This window comes from Mustelus asterias, chromosome 28 (assembly GCF_964213995.1).
Source record: "Mustelus asterias chromosome 28, sMusAst1.hap1.1, whole genome shotgun sequence".
Taxonomy (NCBI): domain Eukaryota; kingdom Metazoa; phylum Chordata; class Chondrichthyes; order Carcharhiniformes; family Triakidae; genus Mustelus; species Mustelus asterias.
In genome coordinates this window covers 16,721,083-16,745,763 of record NC_135828.1, presented here as the reverse complement: position 1 = coordinate 16,745,763, position 24,681 = coordinate 16,721,083, and the positions used below count along the sequence as shown (strand labels likewise).

Genomic DNA, 24,681 nt, shown 5'->3' with positions numbered 1-24,681 from the left:
CACCAGTAGGAAAAACTAGAACCAGAGGGCACAACGTCAGGTTCAAGGGACGATCCTTTAAAACAGAGATGAGGAGGAATGTCCTCAGCCAGAGAGTGGTAAATCTGTGGAACTCTGCCGCAGAAGGCTGTGGAGGCCAGGTCATTGAGTGTCTTTGAGAAATAGATTTTTGATTAATAAGGGGATCAGGGGTTATGGGGATGAGAAAATATCAGCCATGATTGAATGGCGGAGCAGACTCAATGGGCCGAGTGGCCTAATTCTGCTCCTATATCTTATGGTTTTTAAAAGGGTGCTCAAAGCAGTCATAGCCATGTGGAAAGAGCTTGGTTGTGGAATGAATTTGGTAGCTCTTTCAAGGAACTTGCAAAGCACAATGGGCTGAATGGCCTCCCTGCTACATGATTTATGTCTTGCTTGGTGGATTTCCACCCTCCCTGCCCTCCCCCCACCCCAGCCAAAAGTATTTAGTTTGTAAAGGTAAAGTTGCAATATGACCAGGCGGTGACTGGGGCTTATTTAACCTGAGGACCACCACCACACTTAAGGTGAGGGGCAAGGTTGAGAAGGTGGGCCTTCATGAATAACTTCAGCCACATGGGAATTGAACCCATTGTGAAAATTTAAAAACAGATGCATTTATTCTGTTTAGTGACATAAATGTAAAAACCTCAAAACAAAAGCTCAGTGAGGAGAGGAACAGACAGTTTAGGTGTGCTTAGACATTTAATGTCATTGGGATTCAGCTGTAATTCTGCACTGATGCTAAACTTGAAGCCTGAGTGATATTAGGGCATGTGACCAAAAGCTTGATCAAAGAATTTGCTTTTTAAGCAGACTTCAGAGACAGGTTTGGGGGGAGAATTTCATCAGTCTAAGGCAGCTGAAAGCAGAGTCACCGACCGCTCAAGCAGTAAAAATCGGAGATACACGAGAGGTTACAATTAGAGGACTGAGGATATTTGTGTGTGTTGTAGGGTTGAAAAGAATACAGAGGTCGGACGTGATGAGGCCATGGAAGAGTTTGAACACCAACATGAGAAATTGGTTGCCCCAATGCAGATTAGATGATGGGTAAATGGGACTTGGTGTGATTTGAGATATGGAGATGAGTGTTGGATATTCAACTTTACTGGCCAGCCTCCTCTTCTATAGAGTGTTGGAATAGTCATGGAGGCAACAGCAGTAGAGACAAAGGTTTCTTTGCAACTTTAGGTCCTTTAATCACTCCACTCTGTGATTATAGACTGTGATGTTGGTGGGGGCAGGTCAATGTGCCCTTGCTGCTCACAGCAAGGAAGACATCCAGACTATGACAAACAAGTTCTCGAGCATTATCAAAAAGCCTGCTCTCCAAATCAGTGCCCTCAGGACTGTTGTAACACTTTAGTCAGCACCAGGCACAGACTATGAGGCACCAGGTATAACTGTCCATGGCACCACTCCCAATGCCGCAGAAAGGTTCTCTGAAAAAGTGTAAATGGCTCCTAAACTTGAAGTATTTAAATAAAGAGCTGGCAAGTGAAGGTTGCCACAGAGGAGGTAGGGGTTGTTTGGCAGTAAATTGAATGTTGAGGTCACCTTGATTTTTTTTGCCTAAATACACCCATAACTGGTGACCTATGCTACATTACGTAGTTTTGTACTGAGGACCCAATTCACAGAATTGTTACGGTGCAGAAGGAGGATGTTCGGTCCATCATGCTTGTACCAGCTCTCCAAATAAGCACCATGACTTGGTTTCATTCCCCCACCTTTTCCCTGCACCCCTGCACATTGTTTCTATTCAAATAATCATCTAATGTCCTCTTGAATGCCTTGATTGAATCTGCTTCCACCTCACTTCCAGGATTGCATTCCAGACCCGAACCATTTGCTGTGTGAAGACGTTTTTCCTTATTTCAGGTTTCCTTTTATCACATTAAATCCGTTACCCTCTCGTTCTCGATCCTTCTTACCAGTGGGATCAGTTTCTTCATATCTACTCTGTCCAGACCCCAAACCATGTGAGACTGTGGAGCTATTTTAAGATAAATAATTTTCCCAGCAAGATGAATGAGTACAAATCCCGATGGTTTGACACGAATCTGATCGGATGGATGGCAGGCGAGCGGATGATAAAGTAAGAGGCACGTTAGAAAGACAATCCCGGCAGCATAATGTTTATTTATCAGTGTCACAGGTAAGGCTTACATTAACACTGCAATGAAGTTACTGTGAAAATCCCCTAGTCGCCCACACTCTGGCGCCTGTTCGGGTACACTGAGGGAGAATTTAGCATGGTCAATGCATCTAACCAGCACGTCTTTCGGATTGTGGCAGGAAACCGGAGCACCCGGAGGAAACCCACGCAGACACGGGGAGAACGTGCAGACTCCTCACAGAGGGTGACCCAAGCCGGGAATCAAACCCGGGTCCCTGGCGCTGTGAGGCAGCGGTGCTAACCACTGTGCCACCCCTGTGGTTAGCACTGCTGCCTCACAGCGCCAGGGTCCCGGGTTCAATTCCTGGCTTGGGTCACTGTCTGTGCGGAGTCTGCACATTCTCCCCGTGTCTGCGTGGGTTTCCTCCAGTTTCCTCCACAATCTGAAAGACGTGCTGGTTAGGTGCATTGGCCGTGCTAAATTCTCCCTCAGTGTCGCCGAACAGGGGCCAGAGTGTGGGCGACTAGGGGATTTTCACAGTAACTTCATTGCAGTGTTAATGTAAGCCTCACTTGTGACATTGATAAACAATCCCTGGCTCTGTGTGATGCTGGCTGTGTGATGCTGGGTTCATTCTCTCCACCCCCGCTCCTTCTGCCCCTCTCCCCGCTCCGTAGCCGGCAGCCTACCTGCGGTAACCGGGGCAACGGGCTGTCAACACGGCCCCGCTGCCGCTCCCCGCACTCAGAGCCCGGCTCCTTCTTGCACCCCCCCCGGGTACTGGGAGACCTCGCCATGAACCAGCAGCTGAGCCAGGAGGCCCTGCAGGAGCTGTACGCCTGGATTGACCGGCTGCCGCTCTCCCGGCCCAAGCGGAACATCGCCAGGGATTTCAGCGATGGAGGTAGCGGTGAGAGGGGAGGGAGCGCAGGCGCAATGGATCCCCCCGCGCGCAGCGAGCGTTAACGGTCAACAATGGAACCCCGCAGGCACACAGCGCGAGCTGGGGGGAGGGGCTGAATACAGGGAGGAGGGGCTTCATTCAGAGGGGGGGGACTAGGAGTTGGGTGGGCGTGATAATAGGGCGTGACGAGCCAGGGGGTGGGGCACAGGGCAGGTGTTGTAATGAGGGCGTGGCTTAGAGCAGGGGGTGGGATTCAGGGAGGAGGTGTGGCCTAGGGCAGGGGGAGGGGCCTAGGGCAGGGGTGTGGCCTAGGGCAGGGGGAGGGGCCTAGGACAGGGGTGTGGCCTTGGGCAGGGGTGTGGCCTAGGGCAATGGTGTGGCTTCAGGCAGGTGGTGTGGCCTAGGGCAGAGGGAGGGGCCTAGGGCAGGGGTGTGGCCTAGGGCAGGTGGTATGGCCTAGGGCAGGGGTGTGGCCGAGGACAGGTGGTATGGCCTAGGGCAGGGGTGTGGCCTAGGGCAGGTGGTATGGCCGAGGGCAGGGGGAGGGGCCTAGGGCAGGGGGAGGGGCCTAGGGCAGGTGGTGTAGCCAAGGGCAGGGGCCTAGGGCAGGGGTGTGGCCTAGGGCAGGGGTGTGGCTCACAGATGAAGGTCCCCACTCCAGTGCAGCACTAAAGGAGTGCTGTACTATCAAGGTGCCGTCTTTCCGATGTGAGGTTAAGGTGGGAGGTTAAGATGGATGTAAAAGATCCCATGGTATTGTTTTGAGTAACTCACCCCCTGACTCCCCAAAGCCTGTCCACCATCTTAAAGGCACAAGTCAGGAGTGTAATGGAATAATCTCCATTCACCCTCATGACTTAAGCTGCTCAACACCATCCAGGACAAAGCAGTCTGCTTGGTTGGCACCCCATCCACACCTTCAATGTCAACTCCCTCCACTACCAATCCACAGTGACAGCAGTATGGACCACCTACAAAATGCACTGCAGCAACTCACCAAGGCTCCTTTAACAGCACCTTCCAACCTCGTGACCTCTACCACCTGAAGTGACAAGGGCAGCAGAGGCATAGAATACCACCAGCAGCAAGTTCGCCTCCAGGCCACTCGCTGGCCTGACTTGGAACTATAGCACCGTTCCTTCACTGTCACTGGGTCAGAACCCTGGAACTTCCTAACAGCACTGTGGTTGTACCTACACCTCAGTGGCTGCAGTGGTTTCGGAAGGTAGCTCACCATCTTCTCAATGGGGGGTAATAAAAATGCTGGCCTTACCAGAAATGATGTGGAGATGCCGGCGTTGGACTGGGGTAAACACAGTAAGAAGTTTAACAACACCAGGTTAAAGTCCAACAGGTTTATTTGGTAGCAAAAGCCACAAGCTTTCGGAGCCTTAAGCTCCTTCTTCAGGTGAGTGGGAATTCTGTTCACAGAATTTAACCTGGACTTTAACCTGGTGTTGTTAAACTTCTTACTGTGCTTACCAGCAATGCCCACATTCCATGTAAGCATGAAAAAAAGAACAGGGAAATTCTCCCCAGTTTCCCGACTAATGTCTATCCTTCAACTAATAGCACTAAAAGAAAACTATCTGGTAATTGCCACGTTGCTGTTCTGTGGAAGCTGGCTGGGTGCAAATTGGTAGAGGAGCTTCCTACATTTCAACGGTGACCACACTTTACTACTGTGAAATGTTATATAAAAAGCAAGCCGTTCTTTTGTTTTCCACTCATTCCTGTGGTGAATGCTAGAACAAGAACTTTAAAATTACAGCCAGACTAGGTGATGCCAGGGAGCACTTGTTTGCTCTAAGGGCCGCAGAAACCTGGAACTTCTCCTCAAAAGATCACTGAGGCCAGAGGCAAACTCAATAGTTCAAAACTGAGGTTGATAAATTTTCTTTTGAACAAAGCCCTTAAGCGTTATAGATCCAAGTTAGTTTATGGATTAAAATACAGATCAGCCCTTGCTTCATTGGATGGCAGGAATGAGTTGAATGGTTCTGATAGCTACTTGGCCAGAGTGGCCAGAGTTTGTCATTCAGTCCACCTGATTGTCCATCAGGACAATCTTGGAAGCTTGGCAATTACAGCAAGACCCCAGCCCAATCTCACCTCCCACATACCTAACCCCTCCCAATAAAGGTCACTGGGCTGTGGACAAGAATAATAATAATCTTGACCCACTCCTTTCTTGCTAACCCAGGCTGCTGAGACCAATTTATTATCTCTACTGGCCTTTAGGTAATGGAAGATTGATTTGCAAAGAATGGGGGTAGGTAAGTCCCAGACCTGTATTGCCGTAGTCAGTGGCATGATGTATTTACACACTGAATCAAAGAACACCCTTAATTACATTTTCAAAAATAAAATTTCAGGTAGCTGATAATCTTGAGTATTTACGAAGAAAAATGTTATTTGCTAACTGTTCATGCTTATGGGGACTTGGAACAAAAATATGTCATTGCTTAAGACAAAAGGAGAGGAATCTGAACCCAAATAGAATTGCTGATCTGTAATTGCTCCCACATTTCCATCATTAATTTGAAATATACTTTGGAGTTACTGGTCAGAGCTTTATCCAATTTTTACTATCTTCACTAACCACATGTCAACTAAGTCCCCGGATGTCTCCAGCATGGCAACCTCTGCAGGGGTGGAGAGAAAAGTGCAGAATGAAACATGTCTTGACCAAGTGCGAAGTCATCACTTGATGCCTCCTTCTGCACTCCTTCTATGATTCTATCGTGCAGGACAGGGGTATTATTGAGAAAAAATGCTGTAAAATCTTGCACTCATCAGGACAGACACAAGAATACCAAACTTCAAAGGGAACATCAATTTATTATTTATACCGCTGATTGGTTAGCGAGCCGTCAGGGCATTGCTATGGAGAATGCACCAGGGAAATATTGCCCCCCCATGCTTTTGTTTCATTGTAAGGAGGTGCAATGCCTGGACATGTTCTTCCTGCTTGCTGGCCCAAATGGAAATAGCTAGCTCCTAGCAAATGTTCAGTATTATAATAAATGGATGGATGGGATCGATTACTGGGCAGTGATCTTAACTCGGGCATTTAGACAACATTTGGACGTTGCAACTTCAAATTACATACAGATATTTATAAAATATTACTGAATCTTCTAGTATTTCTCATGATGAGTTAGCATATATCCTGTCTTGCAAGGGCAGCAATATTATACCGTTTAGTGCTTAACATTTTAACCTCTCAGGTTGTCTGGTCTACTGCAGTAGCATCTTTTTATTCCAGACACTTGAGATAAAGACCATCTCTCCAAAAGCCTTTATGATTCATGCTGTACCTGTTCATCAGCTTTTAAGTTTAAGCGTATTTATTAGTGTTACAAGTAGGCTTACATTAACACTGTAATGAAGTTACTGTGAAAATCCCCTAGTCGCCACACTCCGGCACCTGTCCGGGTACACTGGGGGAGAATTTAGCACGGCCAATGCACCTAATCAGCACGTCTTTCGGACCGTGGGAGGAAAGCGGAGCACCCGGAGGAAACCCACGCAGACACGGGGAGAATGTGCAAGCTCCGTACAGACAGTGACCCAAGACAGGAATCGAACCCGGCCCTCTGGTGCTGTGAGGCAGCAGTGCTAACCGCTGTGCCACCGTGCCGCCCTAGTGATATTGTACACAATAAAAAGTATGTGGATAAGAAGGTAATTTTACATTTGTACAGATGACATTGAGCCTCTGTGTTATTGATACATTTTGTTAATTTGTTGGGTTTCTCAATATGTACTTGGAAAATCAGCCCGAGCAACTTAATCACCCATAACCAATAAAAATAATTACATCTATTTCATAATAGTATAAATAATCAGGCAAAGATAATGTTACAGACCTTTAACAGAACATTGATGAATTTTTATAGACTGCGTGAAGATGTGTTATTTATACAGCTGGACTATGATTATTTCAACAAACAAACTTCAATGTTTAAAATATTCTTTCTTTCAAGTCATGGTTGCTGAAGTGGTAAAGCATTTCTTCCCGAAACTGGTGGAAATCCACAATTATATCCCGGCAAACTCTACCCAGCAAAAACTGAGTAACTGGCAGATATTAAACAGGTAAGTACTCTGATATTTAATCATTTACATTCTGCAACAGATAGCTTCTTGCTTCACGGTATAGCTACCTCCGACCCCACCCCACAGGGCAGTCCCTCACCCACAGTGCAGCCCCCTCTGACCCCACCCCACAGTGCGGCCCATCACCCACAGTGCAGCTCCCTCCGACCCCACCCCACAGTGCAACCCATCTCACCCCACAGTGCAGCCCCTCACCCACAGTACAGCCCCCTCTGACCCCACCCACAATGCAGTCCCTCACCCAGAGTGCAGCCCCTTCAACCCCACCCCACAGTGCAGCCCCTTTCACCCCATAATGCAGCCCCTCTCACCCCACAGTGTAGTCCCTCACCCACAGTGCAGCCCCTTTCACTCCATAAGGCAGCCCCTCACACCCCATAATGCAGCCCCTTTCACCCCGCAGTGCCGCACCTCTCACCCCACAGTGCAGCCCCTCACCCTCCACCATGCCGCCCCTCACCCACAGCACAGCCCCTCACCCCATGGTGTAGTCCCTCACTCCACCCCACAGTGCAGCCTCTCTGACTCCACCCTACTGTGTAGCCCCTCTCATCCCACCGTGCAGCCCCTTTCACCCCACAGTGTAGCCCCTCTTACCCCACAGTGCAGCCTCTCCAACCCTACCCCATAGTGCAGCCCCTCACCCACAGCACAGCCCCTCACCCCATGGTGTAGTCCCTGACTCCATCCCAGAGTGCAGCCTCTCCGACCCCAGAGTGCAGCCCCTTCCAGCCCATCCAGCTCCCCTTTGTAATGATCTGGAACAGTAATAAGTTGGATATGATATCCGTAAAACTTTGCTCCCGCATAAATCCAAGCCCTTTAATGAATATGTAAGAGAATGACTTTGTGACGAAACCATTGTTATATTGTTCTCCAATGACACCGCTCACTTGCAGTCTGAGTTGTGGAATATATTTGTGACAATTAACTACTGACCTGGCCTGCCCATCCCCCACTGCACAGGAATTCTCTCTAGAAATTGGCCTACGTTGTTCCTGGAGCCACTTCGAGCACTTGCTGCTGTAACTCTGTCTGATTGACAGCTCCTTGGTTCTTCACAGCTTCCCCAGGTTACCACAAGTTCAGAAAAAAAAATAGCAGGAAATTATTTCTTCCACTCATATTTTTAAAAGTTTGCTCGGTTGCGGTTTGCCGTTTGACAATGTGATGCCTGCGAACGTCCTGATAAAACCACTTAAATGGCTGGGTGCTCAACAACTGCTATGTGGAATGATAAGCCATGGGCACATCAGCCACCATTGGCAGCTGTGTCTGGGGACGTGACCCCACTCTGGGGTCCTTTGCATTGTTCCATGCAGATAGCCTGCACCAAATATTGAATAAGGACACATTTATACACTAGTCCAAAGATGTGCGGGTTAGGTTGATTGGCCATGCTAAAAATTGCCCCTTAGTGTCCTGAGATGCGTAGGTTAGAGGGATTAGTGGGTAAATATGTAGGGATATGGGGGTAGGGCCTGGGTGGGATTGTGGTTGGTGCTGACTCGATGGGCCGAATAGCCTCTTTCTGTACTGTAGGGATTCTATGATGCTATTATTCTAAAATATAATTATAACTTTCAAACAAATTATTTATAGATGCGATGATCAGAAGCAGGAAATTGGGTAGTTAAGAATGACTGATATAATTGGCTTCCTAAGACAATCCGTTACAGTTAACCCAGAAAGTATTCCGCTTTGTGTGATCTATGTAGCCTTCAAGTGTTTATGTGAATTATGATATTTTAACATGTATTTCATTGAAACATTTTTCACAATTCTCTTACACAGGAAGGTATTTTCCAAATTGAATTTTCATATTCCCGAAGACATGTTAACAAAATTGGTTAAGAGTTCCCCCGGAATTATTGAAACAGTTTTGTATATGTTGAGACAGAAGATTGAGGAAGAACTCAATAGCATGCAAGTAAGAAACGGGCAACTTGTTCACATACAGATACGTTTTACTTCTGTATTATCTTCAGATGCCTTTAATATTAATGGAGTTCTGTAACTGACTAATCACTGGTACCACAGCGTTAGGCGGTGGTCTGCGTCTTAAGTTAAGGCGGCACGGGTAGCACAGTGGTTAGCACCGCTGCCTCACAGCTCCAGGGACCCGGGTTCGATTCCCGACTTGGGTCACACTGCCTGTGCGGAATCTGCACGTTCTCCCCCGTGTCTGCGTGGGTTTCCTCCAGGTGCCCCGGTTTCCTCCCACAGTCCGAAAGACGTGCTGGTTAGGTGCATTGGCCGTGCTAAATTCTCCCTCCGTGTACCCGAACAGGTGCCGGAGTGTGGTGACTAGGGGATTTTCACAGTAGCTTTATTGCAGTGTTGAAGTAAACCTACTTGTGGCACTAATAAATAATTGAATTGGTGTCACTAAATATTTAATCTCTGCTTTATTTTCAGCTCAGGTTGCTGGCCTAGCACTGCTCAGAATGGTTTTCATGAGAATTACATCTAAGACTGCTAATAATCTCTAAAAAAAACTTGCCTCTCGGATGGTTAGTAATCGAAATACTTGGTACAATAGGCAGATTACTGGTACATTTCTTGCCTACAATGCCCCACATTGTGATCGCAGCTGTACAGACAGAGAAACACAGAGCAGAAGATACTGTATGTTTATCTTCAAAGATCTGATGAAACTACCCATCTAAATACAGCCTGACTCTGCTGGCTGTTGGTGCACTTTCTCCAGCGGTTATTGCTACAGATCTTTCATACCTGTGGCCAGAAAGGGGTTCGTAATTGTACATTTCAAACATGTGGGAACTTACAACTGCAGTTACTTTAGTGTTGTACAAATGAACAGGGCTGCACAGTGCTAGGGCAATGTGACAGAATTAGTTCAAGCAAAGATGGAGTCTTTAGTATAAATTTGAGCTGCCTGCCTTCTATCCTTCCAGCTAATTTATGAAGACCAAATACCTTGTTATCCAGAAACCAAGATAAAAATGACACCCATAATTAGAAAGAAAACAAGTGCTTGCATTTACGGAGTGCCTTGTACAATATATCAGAGTGCACCAGAGGCAATTAATTGCTTTTACAGTAGTCGTTGTTGCTATGTAAGAAATCATAGCAACTAGTTTTATTCACACCCAAGTTCCACAAACAGATAAATGAACAATGAGCCTGTATTGGGGGTGTTGATTGATTGATTGAGGGATAAAGCTTGGCCAGAACTTCAGGAGAGCACCCCTCCTTTCTTTATGTAATACCCAAAGGATCATTTACATCCACTTGAGAGAGCAGGCAAGGTACTGGTATAATGTCTTGTCCAAAAGGCAATGCCATTGACAGTGCAGCACTCCCTCAATATTTCACTGGGGTGCCAGCCTAGTTACACCCGTGGAATGGAACTTGAATCCACAACCTTCCGAAACAGAGGTGAGATTGTTACCACTGAACCAAGAAAACAACTCAAATCCTTAATTTCAGTTATAGTTCGATTAAAATTTGATTTCAAGCATTTTATCTAATTGATATTCAGGTGTTAAATGATTAGATAGAATCCAGAGACAATTAACAGCCGCTATCCTGCTAGACTTACACAGCAATTTTTACTATGCTGAAAAAAGACATTTTGACGAAGCTTTTTGCCTTGCACTCATCAGGACACTGGCAAGAATACCAATGTTGGAGAAACAACAACGTTATACAGAATGAGAAGAGATTGCTGATTTGTTGACAAGTGCACTCTGATTAGTAGAGGTGTTGCCAAAGTGAATGCACCAGTTAATGGTGACTGATAGTTAACTGCCAAGCATTGTTTGAAAGTTTAGACTCGGCAGTTTGACTCTTGATTGGTCTAGGCATTGGAATGAATCAGTGAATGGCTATCAATTATTTGATTATTTTCAAACTGGTGCATTCATCATGGCAACGCCTCTACCAATCAGAGTCCACTTGCCAACCAACCAGCTCTCTCTTCTCATACAGTATAAAGTTGTTGTTTCTTCTGAGATTGGTATTCTTGCCATTGTCCTGATGAGTGGAAGATGAAAAACTTTGACATTTTTTTTATTTCAGCATACTCAAGCCCTGTATTACCAAATGATTTTTAACTTCATGGTGTATTTATTTTACATTGATGCCTTTGGTAATGGACTCCTTTTTGACAGTAACACTATCAAATGTAGATGCATTAGGTGGATTGGCCATGATAAATTGTCCATTAGTGTCAGGGGGATTAGTAGGGTAAATATATGGGGTTACAGGGATAGGACGTAGGTGGGATTGTTGTCGGTGCAGGCTCGATGGGCCGAGTGGCCTCCTTCTGCACTGTAGAGATTCTATGATTCGATGAAGCATTGTCACTGACTGCAGAAGCAGCACGACTCACTGGAAATGATTTTCCTCATTCCAGCTTCGGCAACTGTATCTTCAGCTGCCTAAGTCCTTAGGTCAGAAATTCCCTTGCTGAGTCTTTCTATCTTTCTACTGCCCTTTCCTCCTTTGAGATGCTCCTTAAAACTCTAACTGTCCAAGTGTTTGGTCACTTACCCTAATTTCTCCGTTTGTGACTCAGTGTCAAGTTTGATAACACTCATGTGAAGCCTCTTGGTACATTTCATTACATTACATTAAGGGTGCTATATCAATGCAAATTGATATTATTGTTGTAGAGGCAGCTTTCCACCACATTGCCAGTGTGAAACATAGAAACAGAGATTCCCTACAGAGCAGGAGGAGGCCATTTGGCCCATCGAATCTGCACCGACCACAATCCTATAACCCCACATATTTACCGTTAATCCCCCTGACAGTAAGGGGCAACATATCATGGCCAATCCACCTAACCCGCACATCTTTGGACTGTGGGAGGAAACCGGAGCACCCGGAGGAAAACGTGCAAACTCCACACAGACAGTGACCCGCAGCCAGAATTGAACCCGGGTCCCCGGCGCTGTGAGGCAGCAGCGCTAACCACTGTGCCGCCGTGCTGCCCGAACAGTAGTGGAGCAGCAACATAACTGCTCTAATCAGCAGCATTTACCAGCAATTCATCTGGGTATGATCAAGCAGAGAGCTCACCCTGCCCAGACACAGCAGCACTGCAGCTTCCCAGTTGTTTGCCCAGCTGTTGGCTCGTGACCATGAAATAAACTAGCTTCTTGTGACTTTCCAGGAGCTGTGCTCATGCACACAGTTAGTCATCTGTTAGTCCCAGGGCTCTGGCATCTGTCCACACTCCAGTTGGATTTCAGTGTCAGGAGCCCTGGATATTTTTGGGTCCTTTCTACCGAAAATGGTTCTGGAACACAAACTCGAGATTTGACGAGGATTCTGTCGAAGTTAAATGCCTTTGTCAGTGCCTGTTGCCTTCATCCATCTTCTCCTGGTATAGGATCATAGGGTAGAAGTTCCAATCAGCAAACTTTGCTTAATTTGCTTTGGGCACTTTCTAGTTGCAAATATTTTGGCCCAGCATTATGTAAATTGCATAATCATAGAATCCCTACAGTGCAGAAGGAGGCCATTCGGCCCATTGAGTCTGCACCGACCACAATCCCACCCAGGCCCTATTCCTCCTCCTCCTCAATTGTGTTTGGACAAGAATTGTTACAAGTTCACCTGGTTGCTGCAGAAACCTCATTCAATAAAAACATGGTGGTTTCGGGGACACAGCATTGAACAATATTCTCGGGGAGCTATTCCCTAATATTAAATGTCATCAGTTATAAACAGCCATTTGCCCTGAGGAGAATGAGACAGTCAGCTTTGTATTATTCAGCTATGAAACAATACACCATTAGTTTCAGAGGGCGCTCTCCTGATCATTCATCGTAACTTCAACAGAGGATCCACACAAATCCTGGAGAAATGAGGTGACACTTACACTGACCAAATTCTTCCCCATAATGTACCACAGCAACCTGAAGTAAGTGCTTGCATTTGCTTGCATGAAATTTGAGTACATTACATTTATTTTGTCTAATATTGAATAAATACTTTTCTTATGTGTTGGCAGCAGATGGAACATTACAGTACTGGTGCTGACATGAGCTTCTTAGGTAAGCTGCTTTCTTACATTCAGTAATTATTGGGTTACACAGCCACTTACACCGGTTTGAGTTATTTGCATTAGCATAGATATGTTGCTATAGGCATAAATGCACTTTGGTAGGAAGAATGAAGGAGCTGAATATGATTTAAATGGAGAAAGACTGCAGAAAGTTGCAACACAGAAGGATTTGGGGGTTCTTGTGCATAAATCACAAGTTCAGCAGGTAATGGGGAAGGCAAATGGAATTTTGGCCTTTATTTCAAAGGAAATTGAATATAAAAATAGAGAAGTCTTTCTAAAACTATGCAAGGCACTAGTTAGACCACACCTGGAATACTGTGAACAGTTTTGGTTCCCTTATCTAAGGAAAGATATACTGGCATGGGAGATAGTCCAGAAAAGGTTCACTAGGTTGATCCTGAGTTTGGAGGGATTTTCTCATGAGGAGAGGTTGAGTAAGTTGGACCTGCACTCATTGGAGTTTAGAAGAATGAGAGATGACTCTATCGAGATATATAGGATTTTCAGGGGGCTTTACAGGGTAGATCTGAGAGGTTGTTTCCTCTTGTGGGAGAGTCTGGGACCAGAGGGAATCATCTCAGAGTAAGGGGTCACTCATTTAAGACAGAGATGAGGAGGAGTTTCTTCTCTCAGAGGGGAGTGAATCTGTGGAATTCGTTACTGCAGAGGGTTCTAGAGGCTGGGTCATTCAGTATGTTCAAGGCTGAGATAGATTTTTAATCAGTCAGGGAATCGAGGGTTATGGGGATAAGGCAGGAAAGTGGAGTTGAAGATCATATCAGATCAGCATGATCTCATTAAATGGCGGAGCAAAGTCGATGGGCCAAATGGCCTACTTCTGCTCCTATGTTTTAAGTTCTAACTTGAAGTGAAGCATGTTATGATATTGCAGCAATTGGAGAATTCTTTTTAAAAAACTACCTCTATTCTCTGTTATAAAACTAAATCTTGAGCTAGTAATATTGTGTTGAAGAAGGAACTTCTGGAACCTCTGAATAATCAATCAATGTGTTGTTCTGTTGTCCTGGGGGTGTGTGTGAAGCTGGTAAAACTGCATTCATTGCTCTCAGTAGTTACCCTGCAAAATTGTGACTTTGTGACCCCAGCCCCTCTCCTAGCTGCTGTTCTTGTGGTGATGTTGTTTGCAAGACAGTGTAAGATGTGGAATATCATGATTTTGAACCCACAGCAGTGAAGGAATGGCAGTCAATGTTTCAGTCAAAGAACAAAGAACAAAAATAAAGAACAGTACTTCACAGGAACAGGCTCCTCGGCCCTCCAAGCCCGTGCTGATCATGATGCCCTAACTAAATGAAAAAAAAATCCTTCCGCCTTACTCAGTCCGCATCCCTCTATTCCCTCCCTATTCATGTACCCACACAGATGCCACTTAAATGTTGCTAATGGGCCTGCTTCCACCACCTCCTCTGGTACCACATTCCAGGTACCCACCTCTCTCTGTGTGAAAAACCTCCCCCGCACATCTCCCTTAATCTTTCCCCCTCTCACCTTGAGTCTGTGCCCTCTTGTAATTGACGCTTCCACCCTGGGTAAAAACCCTCTGGCTATCCACCTTGTCGATGCCCCTCATAATTTTGTAGACCTCTATCAGGTCTCCCCTCAGCCTCCGTCTTCCCAGTGAAATGGAAGACATTTCTGCCATTGCCCTCCCTGAGCCTTGAGCATGTGGAATGGGAATTTTGTCAAAATGGGCTTGGTAAGTTGCTTATGTTTAAATAAAACGAATGGCGCTGGAGGATATCTCAGGTGCCCCCGCTGTACATCATTGGAAGTGATTGGCTGAGGCTAATGGAAGTTTAAATGTTTTCCTTGAAAGCACCTGTTTAGGATAGGAGTTCAGTGGAGGCTTTGGGAAAGGATCTGTTAACATCTAAATATTCGCACCATCAATATTAATTCTTCAGGGATGTCTACAGCAGAGGCTTTATTCAAACAGAAATAGATGTCTGAAACATGTCAGTGATTGGAATTAATAGTGGGGATCCATCTTTAATATGCCGTCACCTTCCCTAATTAGACATGACAGTGATGCCTTGTCGTATTTTGTAATGTTGTATAGCTAAGCACTGACGGAAAGGAAATGTTGCAACTCTATCAGCTGTGAAAGTAGCAAAATGTCATCCTTTCTTAAGTTTATTAGTGTCACAAGTAAGCCTACATTAACACTGCAATGAAGCGACTGCGAAAATTCTCTAGTTGCCACACTCCGGCGCCTGTTCAGGTACACTGAGGGAGAATTTAGCACGGCCAATGCATCTAACCAGAACATCTTTCGGACTGTGGGAGGAAAGTGGAGCACCCGGAGGAAACCCACGCAGACACGGGGAGAAAGTGCAGACTCCGCACAGACAGTGAACCCAGCTGAGAATTGTGTGAGGCAGCAGCGCTAACCACTGTGCCACTGTGTTTCTGTCTTTATCCTTGGCAAACCTTTGCAAGACCTAATGTTCGATGCTAATTCCTCTCCCATTGCGTTGACAAATGAAACACTAATTAACAGGATTTCCTTTCATATTAATCGACAGAGTCTGAATCTGCCGGAATTAATGGTCTCACACTGGATAAGCTGAAAGTCAATGGTCATGTCTGACTAATTTACTCGAACCTTTTAAACAGCTGCAGTGACTCACCAGTACTTTCTTTCACTTACCTACTTAACTTTCATATTATAATCGCATTGCTCTATACAATATTAAAACTACATTGCAGAACCACATTGTGGGTGGCACGGTGGCACAGTGGTTAGCACTGCTACCTCACAGCGCCTGGGACCCGGGTTCCATTCCCGGCTTGGGTCACTGTCTGTGCAGAGTCTACAAGTTCTCCCAGTGTCTGCTTGGGTTTCCTCTGGGTGCTCTGGTTTCCTCCTGCAGTCCAAATGACGTGCTGGTGAGGTGCATTGACCATGCTGAATTTGCCCTCAGTGTAACCCGAACGGGCGCTGGAGTGTGGCGACTAGGGGATTTTCACAGTAACTTCATTGCAGTGTTAATGTAAGCCTACTTGTGACACTGATAAATAAAACTTAACTTAAAACTTGCAGGTAACCAGGAGTACTTAATACGCAGGAAACTAGTGCTGCATTATCTTCCCATGTGTGTGTGACACGAATTGTTAGAATGAAGGCAAAACGAAGTACACCTTCCACACAATGTTATTCTATTTTGTTTTCTAGATTACGCACCACCTGACATGCATCAACCCCAAGCGGAAATGTGGTACAACAGTCAGAAGCAAAGGTAATTTTAAATATTTGTTCTAGTTCCTATTGATAAGGCCCAAGACCTATTCATATAGTCAACAGAATAGGTAACCTGTAAACATTTTAATTCAATCTTTGTGTTCAAGGTTCTGCATAATTGGAGAGAAGGTTTGGACAATTGTCTTTTCACCTCTGTATTTTATGTTTGATTTTGGCCATGTGCTGTTATCTGTAAGGGTCTTAAGTATATCTTGGCAGTTTCACTCCAGTTTCAAGTGAAATCTCTGATTTGTAATTTATCGTTGCTAAGTTTCATGGAATATAGAAATAATGGAATAGTTGATTGGGGTCTTCTGGTGAGGTAACATTGTTGGGAAATAGAGAGAATTTTAACCGGCATCTACCTTATATTGGATCTGACCCGTGAGTACTTAAATGTCGAAATGTGAGAAAGTTGTCTGCTTCCAAATATTTGCATCTTTAACTGCAATCTGTACAAACAAGCGCTAAAGACAAAATAAAATCTGTTCACACAGTGCCACTCCAGCCATGCTGCCAATTCCCCGGGGCAAGCAGTGCTTCAAGCTACTGACCTGTGTGCCACATTCTTCAATGATATCAATGGGGAATCCCGTGAAGTTAGCGTCCCATTTGTCTGCCCCTGGGAATTGATGGAAGGTTGTGCGTCCCTCTATCAAAGTTCTGTATGTTCTGCATCAGAGTGAACCTATTTAACCTAATTTCAACATGTATGTAAGCTATAACTATTCAGTATGCTTTGTTAATACTGACCCTTGGTGATCTTTAGAGGAATGGCTGTTTCCCTGGTCACATATTAAAGAGTAGGGTGTTCTTCTGGTTTTCCAGCCAAAATTCATCCATCAACAAGAGCAAATGAACTGGTCATCTTCCTCATGGTTTCGGACAGTTTGATTTGTGCAGATTGAGTGCTGCAGTGCTAACATTACAGCAGTGATCACACCTCCAAAATAATCAATTGCCTGTTAGACACTTTGGTGCGTCCCAAAGATATAAAAGGCAATATACAACGGCACGCTCTTTCTTTCTATTTTTGGTTAGACTCAAGAAACAGTCCCACTCATTCAGCAGTTATCTTTTATGCTTTTGTAATAAGATGCTGTGAGGTTGTGATTATTAATCACTGCTATGAGGAAGGAAATGAGCTGGTCTTCTGGCCAGCTGGTTCCTATACGATTGCTGCCACCTATACTCGATCTTCCTCCCTATTCACTGCGGAACCTGCCATTCCCCTCTGACGTTGGATTTAGTTGTGTTGGCCTTTGCAACTGATGAGGTATACTTCAATGTGCGTCAGTGCTGAGGCCCACCTGCAGCACTGATGATCTGTTTCTCCAGGCTATCGAACAGACAATGCTAATTCTAGCAGACACCTTGATTTGATTTGATTTGATTTCTTATTATCACATGTATTAGTATACAGCGAAAAGTATTGTTTCTTGCGCACTATAAAGGCAAAGCATACCGTTCATAGAGAAGGAAATAAGACAGTACAGAATGTAGTATTACAGTCATAGCTAGGGTGTAGAGAAAGATCAACTTAATGCGAGGTAGGTCCATTCAAAAGTCTGACAGCAGCAGGGAAGAAGCTGTTCTTGAGTCGGTTGATATGTGACCTCAGACTTTTGTATCTTTTTCCCGAAGGAAGAAGGCGGAAGAGAGAAGGTTCAGGGTGCGTGAGGTCCTTAATTATGCTGGCTGCTTTGCCGAGGCAGCGGGAAGTGTCGAAAGAGTCAATGGATGGGAGGCTGGTTTGTGTGATGGATTGGGCTACATTCACGACCTTTTCTAGTTTCTTGCGGTCTTGGGCAGAGCAGGAGCCATACCGAGCTGTGATGCAACCAGAAAGAATGCTTTCTATAGTATATCTGTAAAATGTTGGTGAGAGTTGTAGCTGACATGCCAAATTTCCTTAGTCTTCTGAGAAAGTAGAGGCATTGGTGGGTTTTCTTAACTATAGTGTCAGCATGGGAGGACCAGGACAGGCTTTTGGTGATCTGGGCACCGAATAAATTGAAGCTCTCGACCCTTTCTACTTCATCCCCATTGATGTAGTCAAGGACATGTTCTCCTTGCACTTCCTGAAGTCGATGACAATCTCCTTCATTTTGTTGACATTGAGGGAGAGATTATTGTCACCGCGCCAGTTCACCAGATTCTCTATCTCATTCCTGTACTCTGTCTCATCATTGTTTGAGATCTGTCCCACTATGATGGTGTTGTCAGCAGATTTAAAAATCGAATTGGAGGGGAATTTGGCCACACAGTCATAGGTGTATAAGGAATATAGGTAAGGGGCTGAGAACACAACCGTGTGGGGCACCGCTGTTGAGGATGATCATGGAGGAGGTGTTGTTGCCTATCCTTACTGATTGTGGTCTGTGAGTTAGGAAGTTCAGGATCCAGTCGCAGAGAGAGGAGCCGAGGCCCAGGCTGAGTGATTGCATTGTGTGTGATGGTTTTGTGCTTGTCCCTGTTTCTGTGTGAATGGTTGGAGGCGAAGACCCAAGAATAGGATAGGAATAGCCTTGGATGTTGAGAACTTTGGCTTCCTCTATAACCTCTCAATCTTCTTGCTTTGGAGAGGGTACAGAAAAGATTTACCAGGATGTTGCCTGGCATGGGAGGCATTAGCTATGAGGAGAGGTTGGAGAAACTTGATTTGTTCTCACTGGAACAACGGAGATTGAGGGACGACCTGATAGAAGTCTACAAGGTTATGAGGGGCATGGACAGAGTGGATAGTCAGAAGCTTTTTCCCAGGGTGGAAGAGTCAATTACTAGGGGGCATAGGTTTAAGGTACGAGGGGCAATGTTTAAAGGAGATGTACAAGGCAAGTTTTTTTATACAGAGGGTGGTGGGTGCCTGGAACTCGCTGCCGGGAGAGGTAGTGGAAGCAGATATGATAGTGAGTTTTAAGGGGCATCTGGTCAAATACATGAATAGGATGGGAATAGAGGGATATGGTCCCTGGAAGGGTAGGGGGTTTTAGTTCAGTCGGGCAGCATGGTCAGTGCAGGCTTGGAGGGTCGAAGGGCCTGTTCCTGTGCCGTAATTTTCTTTGTTCTTTGTTCTTTGTTCAAAGTATTCTCGATCTTCAACGGGAGTCAATTAAATTTCAGGGCCTTCTTTCATATCCATCTTGTCCTTCAAGCAGAAGAGTAATCCAATCAAAGTCCAATTCAAAATCTCAACAAGTGAGACATTCCAGATCCAAGCTGACAAGACAGGCAAGCCTCTTCCTGTCTTGGGCTTGATCTACATGATCCAAGCTGATTGGAGCAGGCATTGCACCTCCTCCAAGGCTGGATCTCATTTGCACCTGAGCCAAAAGGCCGAGATGCCGCTTTAAAGAATTGCTTCAAATGAAGCCTCAGTGTAACCTCATGACTTCAATCAAGTGCAGCACAGAAGTAGTGTAGTTCATTCTGTATAATAATGAATGTAAATCCATCACACATCTTAATTCATTAGATAATTACAGAGAGAGATCACCATTTGATCCATCTTACTTCAACCATCCATTCGGGGAGGTGATGGCCTAGTGGTTTATCGCTAGATTATTAATCCAGAAACTCAGCTAATGTTCTGGGGACTGGGTTCGAATCCCGCCACGGCAGATGGTGGAATTTGAATTCAATAAAAAAATATCTGGAATTAAGAATCTACTGATGACCATGAAACCATTGACGATTGTCGGAAAAACCCAACTGGGTCACCAACGTCCTTTAGGGAAGGAAATCTGCCATCCTTACCTGGTCTGGTCTACATGTGACTCCAGAGCCACAGCAATGTGGTTGAGTCTCAACTGCCCTCCAAGCCAGCTAGGGATGGGCAATAAATGCTGACCAGCCAGCGATGCCCATGTCCCACAAATGAATTAAATAAAATCCTCTACCTTCCCCACTCCATTATCTGGTCGTTGCTTAAGTGGTTCCATTGTCTATATGAATATTCACTCCTTGTAATGATCACTTGGAGAAAATTCACCTTTTAAAAGTTAAAGTTTATTTGTGACAAGTAAGCTTACATTAACACTGCAATGAAGTTACTGTGAAAATCTCCTCGTCGCCACATTCTGGCACCTGTTTGGGTAACACTGAGGGAGAATTTAGCACGGCCAAAGCACCTAACCAGCAAGTCGTTCAGATTTTGAGAGGAAACCGGAGCACCCGGAGGAAACCCATGCAGACACGGGGAGAACGTGCAGACTGCGCACAGACAATGATCCAAGCCAGGAATCGAACCCGGGTCCCTAGCGCTGTGAGGCAGCAGAGCTAACCAGTGCCACTAGTTTGAACTAGTTTTGTGTCCCTTGTCCTACATTTGAAAGTCAATTTAAAATAATATTTAGTTTGCTTTCTCCATTCATTTAACCATTGATTATCTCTCTATGCAATCACATGGCCTTTGGAAGGACTGAAGAGTCCAAATATTTTCAGGCTTCGTTCTTTTAACAAGAGAGATTGGGTTTGTGACTCTTCTCTGCACCGTCTCCTGCACTTGTTTCGTGTGGAGCTGAACAATACTCAAGATGGGAACTGGCCAGAACATTGTACGGCTGATCATAACTTCTGACCTGTATTCTACTGTTTTAATAATTTAATTGAAATTCTGATCACTATGCTGCTTGCTGTACTCCATTGATCGGATGTGTTGGGTGTGATGTCTTATCGAGTCTGCTAAATCTCTTTCAACTTTCTCCTTGGCTAATTTAGCAGCATTCACAACTACTGGTGTTACCCATATTTTTCTTGTGATGTGCAGTGCGCTTACATTTAAAATTTACACTTGTCATTAAAGTTGATCTGTCATTGCCATCCTCACGTACATTTAAGTACTGTGAAGTGCTATGCAGCAGTAGCATTGTTTTTCTAATTCATGTGGGACATGGGCGCCGCTGGCTGGCCAGCATTTATTGCCCTAGTTGCCCTTGGAGGGCAGTTGAGAGTCAACCACATTGCTGTGACCCTGTAATCACATGTAGGCCAGACCAGGTAAGGACAGCAGATTTCCCTCCCTAAAGGATGTTAGTGAACCAAATGGGCTTTTCCGACAATGGCTTTATGGTCATCAGTCGATTCTTAATTCCAGATTTTTAAAAAATTGAATTCAAATTCTACCATGGTGGGATTTGAACCCGGGTCCCCAGAACATTGGCTGAGTTCCTGGATTAATAGTCTAACGATAATACCACTAGGCCATCGCCTCCCCAATTGGTGTTGCATTATTTCCACCCAACTGCATGTGATGAGAAATGGGAAGGGTGCACAAAAAACAGATAGTAGCAGATCCCCATCCAATTTCTCTATCCACAGGGAAAAATAAAATGAGGCGGGGTGTGCGACGGGCAGCCTATCCACTACCATTTCTCCATGCCGCCCACCAAAGTTTAATTTCACTCCATCAACCCTCATGTTGACTGGCTTACCTGTGCATTCTCTCCCGGCTTGCTCTTGAACATTTGGTGCCGTTTTTCCAGTCTCACTAAGATACTTATTCACCTTTTTATCATCCTTTCTGATGAAGGGTTTGAGATTTGAAATTTTGCATCTGGCTTATGGCTTCCTGTTTTTATGATTTTGTGGCTTTTACTGCATTTCTTTGAACCACTCTGATGGAGCTTACCATAACAACCAACTTTTTCTGTTTTCGCCCAATCATACAAATAAGGTAGATTTTGTTATTCCTTCATGGGATGGGGGCTTTGCTGACTAGGTCTATTTGTCTAATTGCTCTTGAGAAGGTGGTGGTGAGCTGCCTTCCTGAACTGCTGCAGTCCATGTGGCGTAGGTACACTCACAATGCTGTAAGGAAGGAAGTTCCAGGATTTTGACCCAACGACAGTGAAGGAATGGCAAAATATTTCCAAGTCAGAGCAGTGAATGGCTTGGTGAGGAATTTGCAGATGGTAATGTTCCTAAGTATCAGCTGCCCTTGTCCTTCTAGATAATGGAGGTCATGGGTTTGGAAGGTGCTGCCCAAAGAGCCTGAGTAAGATCTTGCAATGCACCTTGTGGCTACTGTTCATCAGTGCTGGAGGGATTGAATGTTTGTGGTGCCAATCAAGCGGGCTGCTTTGTCCTGGATGGTGTCAAGCTTCTTGAGCATTGTTGAGGCTGCAGTCAGCCAGGCAAGTGGGGAGTATTCCATCACACTCCTGACTTATGTCTTATAGATTGTGGTCAGGCTTTAGGGAGTCAGGAGGTGAGTTACTCACCACAGGATTCCCAGCCTCTAACTTGCTCCTGTGGCCATGATATTTATGTGGCTATTCCCGTTAAGTTTCTGGTCAATGGTAATCCCCAGGATGTTGATAGTGGGGGATTCAGCGATGTTAATGCTATTGAATGTCAAGAGACAATGGTTAGATTCTCTCTTATTGGAGATGGTCATTGCCTGACACTTGTGTGACATGAATGTTACTTGTCACTTGTCAGCCCAAGCATGGACATTGTCCAGGTCTTGCTGCATTTGGACATGGACTGCTTCAGTGTCTGAGGAGTTTGCAAATAGTGCTGAACTTTGTACAGTCATCGGCGAACATCCCCACTTCTGACTTTATGATGGAAGGAAGGAAATTGATGAAGCAGCTGATGATGGTTGGGCCGAGGACACTCCCCTGAAGGACTCCTGTAGTGATGTCCTGGAACTGAGATGATTGACCTCCCACAACCACCACCATCTTCCTTATTGCTCGGTATGACTCCAACCAGCAGAGAGTTCTCCCCCAATTCCCATTGACTCCAGTTTTGCTCGGGCTCCTTGGTGCCACGCTTGGTCAAGTGCTGCTTTGATGTCAAGGGCAGTCACTCTCACCTCATTTCTGAAATTCAGCTATTTTGTCCATATTTGAACAAGACTGTAATAAGGTCAGGAGCTGAGTGAACCCAAAGAGAATGTCCATGAGCAGGTTGTTGCTAAGCAAGTGCTGCCTGATAGCACTGTTAATGACCCCCTTCTAGCACTTTACTGATGATGGAGAGTAGAGTGATGGGGCAGTGATTGGCCAGGTATGCGCAGAGGACATATCTGGGCAATTTTCCACATTGCTAGGTAGATGCCAGTGTTGTCGCTGTGCTGGAGGTGTGGCAAGCTCTGACACATGTCCTCAGTACTGTAGTCGGACTAGTGTCAGAGCCCATAGCCCTTTGCCGTATCCAGTGCCTTGAAATCTCTTTGAAAGATTTCAAGAGTCCAAACATAGTTCCGCAGCACAAAATCTGGAAAGTAACTTCACCTTTTGGAGCTTGCCATTCTGAATGTGCGAACACATTTGTGTTAATTTGTACTGGAAAGGTATCCTATGTCAGAAGGTCTTGGGGTGCAGTGGGTGGCAGTCCCTGTCTGTGAGCCAGGAGCCTTGGGTTCAAGTCCCACTTCAGGACTTGATGGCCATGGAAGCTGTTTCATAACGTAGCCAGATAGGTTGGTTATCAGCCTGTAAATCCTTTCAAATGCCTGATGCCAGAGTGGGAGAGTTTCCTGGTCAGCCACACTGCAGAAGGCAGCGGCAAACCACTGCAATACTTTGCCTAGTATAATCGTGAGCCAATCCAATGGAGGTCCATGGTTGGCAATGCACTCTTATGGAATGAGAAGGAAGAGCATTCTATGTCACGAATGCTTCAATGGGTGTAAGAGTTATGGAAAAAATAGCAGAAATCAAGTGAGCAATAATATTACAAGGCAACGGCAAACTGCAAAGGTTATAACAGTGCAATGGTTATAGAGTCCAGAACTGTATTTCTGCTACATCATCTTCATTCAATAATCCAATGGTATGTTTGCAGTAATAGAATCGTAGATTCCCTACAGTACAGAAAGAGATCATTCGGCCCATTGAGTCTGCACCGACCACAATCCCACCCAGGCCCTACTCCCGTAACCCCACGCATTCACCCTGCTAATCCCCCTGACACTAGGGTCAATTTAGCATAGCCAATCAACCTAACCCAACATCTTTAGTCTGTGGGAGGAATCCGGAGCACCCAGAGGAAACCCACGCAGACACGGGGAGAATGGGCAAACTTCACACATAGTGACCTGAGGCCGGAATTGAACCCGGGTCCCTGGCGCTGTGAGGCAGCGGTGCTAACCACTGCGCCACCATGCCGCCCACAGTGATTGGTTGACTTTCTCACGTCCCATCTGTAATTTATGGCCACTGTGCTTGAAAAGCAGCAACCTGCATGAGGGATGTGG

The 24,681-nt window shown here is 45.4% G+C and overlaps 1 protein-coding gene across 1 annotated transcript in view; it reads left to right on the top strand.

Moving 5' to 3' along the window:
• The first annotated feature begins 2,841 nt into the window (after positions 1 to 2,841).
• Positions 2,842 to 24,681, top strand: part of spef1 (sperm flagellar 1) — a 37,530-nt gene continuing 15,690 nt past the window's right edge. The window contains exons 1-5 of the mRNA XM_078199312.1: positions 2,842 to 3,048; positions 7,038 to 7,149; positions 8,965 to 9,100; positions 13,157 to 13,199; positions 16,410 to 16,473. Coding sequence (XP_078055438.1) covers positions 2,940 to 3,048; positions 7,038 to 7,149; positions 8,965 to 9,100; positions 13,157 to 13,199; positions 16,410 to 16,473 — 464 coding nt within the window. The 5' untranslated portion in view covers positions 2,842 to 2,939. The remainder of the gene's footprint in view (positions 3,049 to 7,037; positions 7,150 to 8,964; positions 9,101 to 13,156; positions 13,200 to 16,409; positions 16,474 to 24,681) is intronic.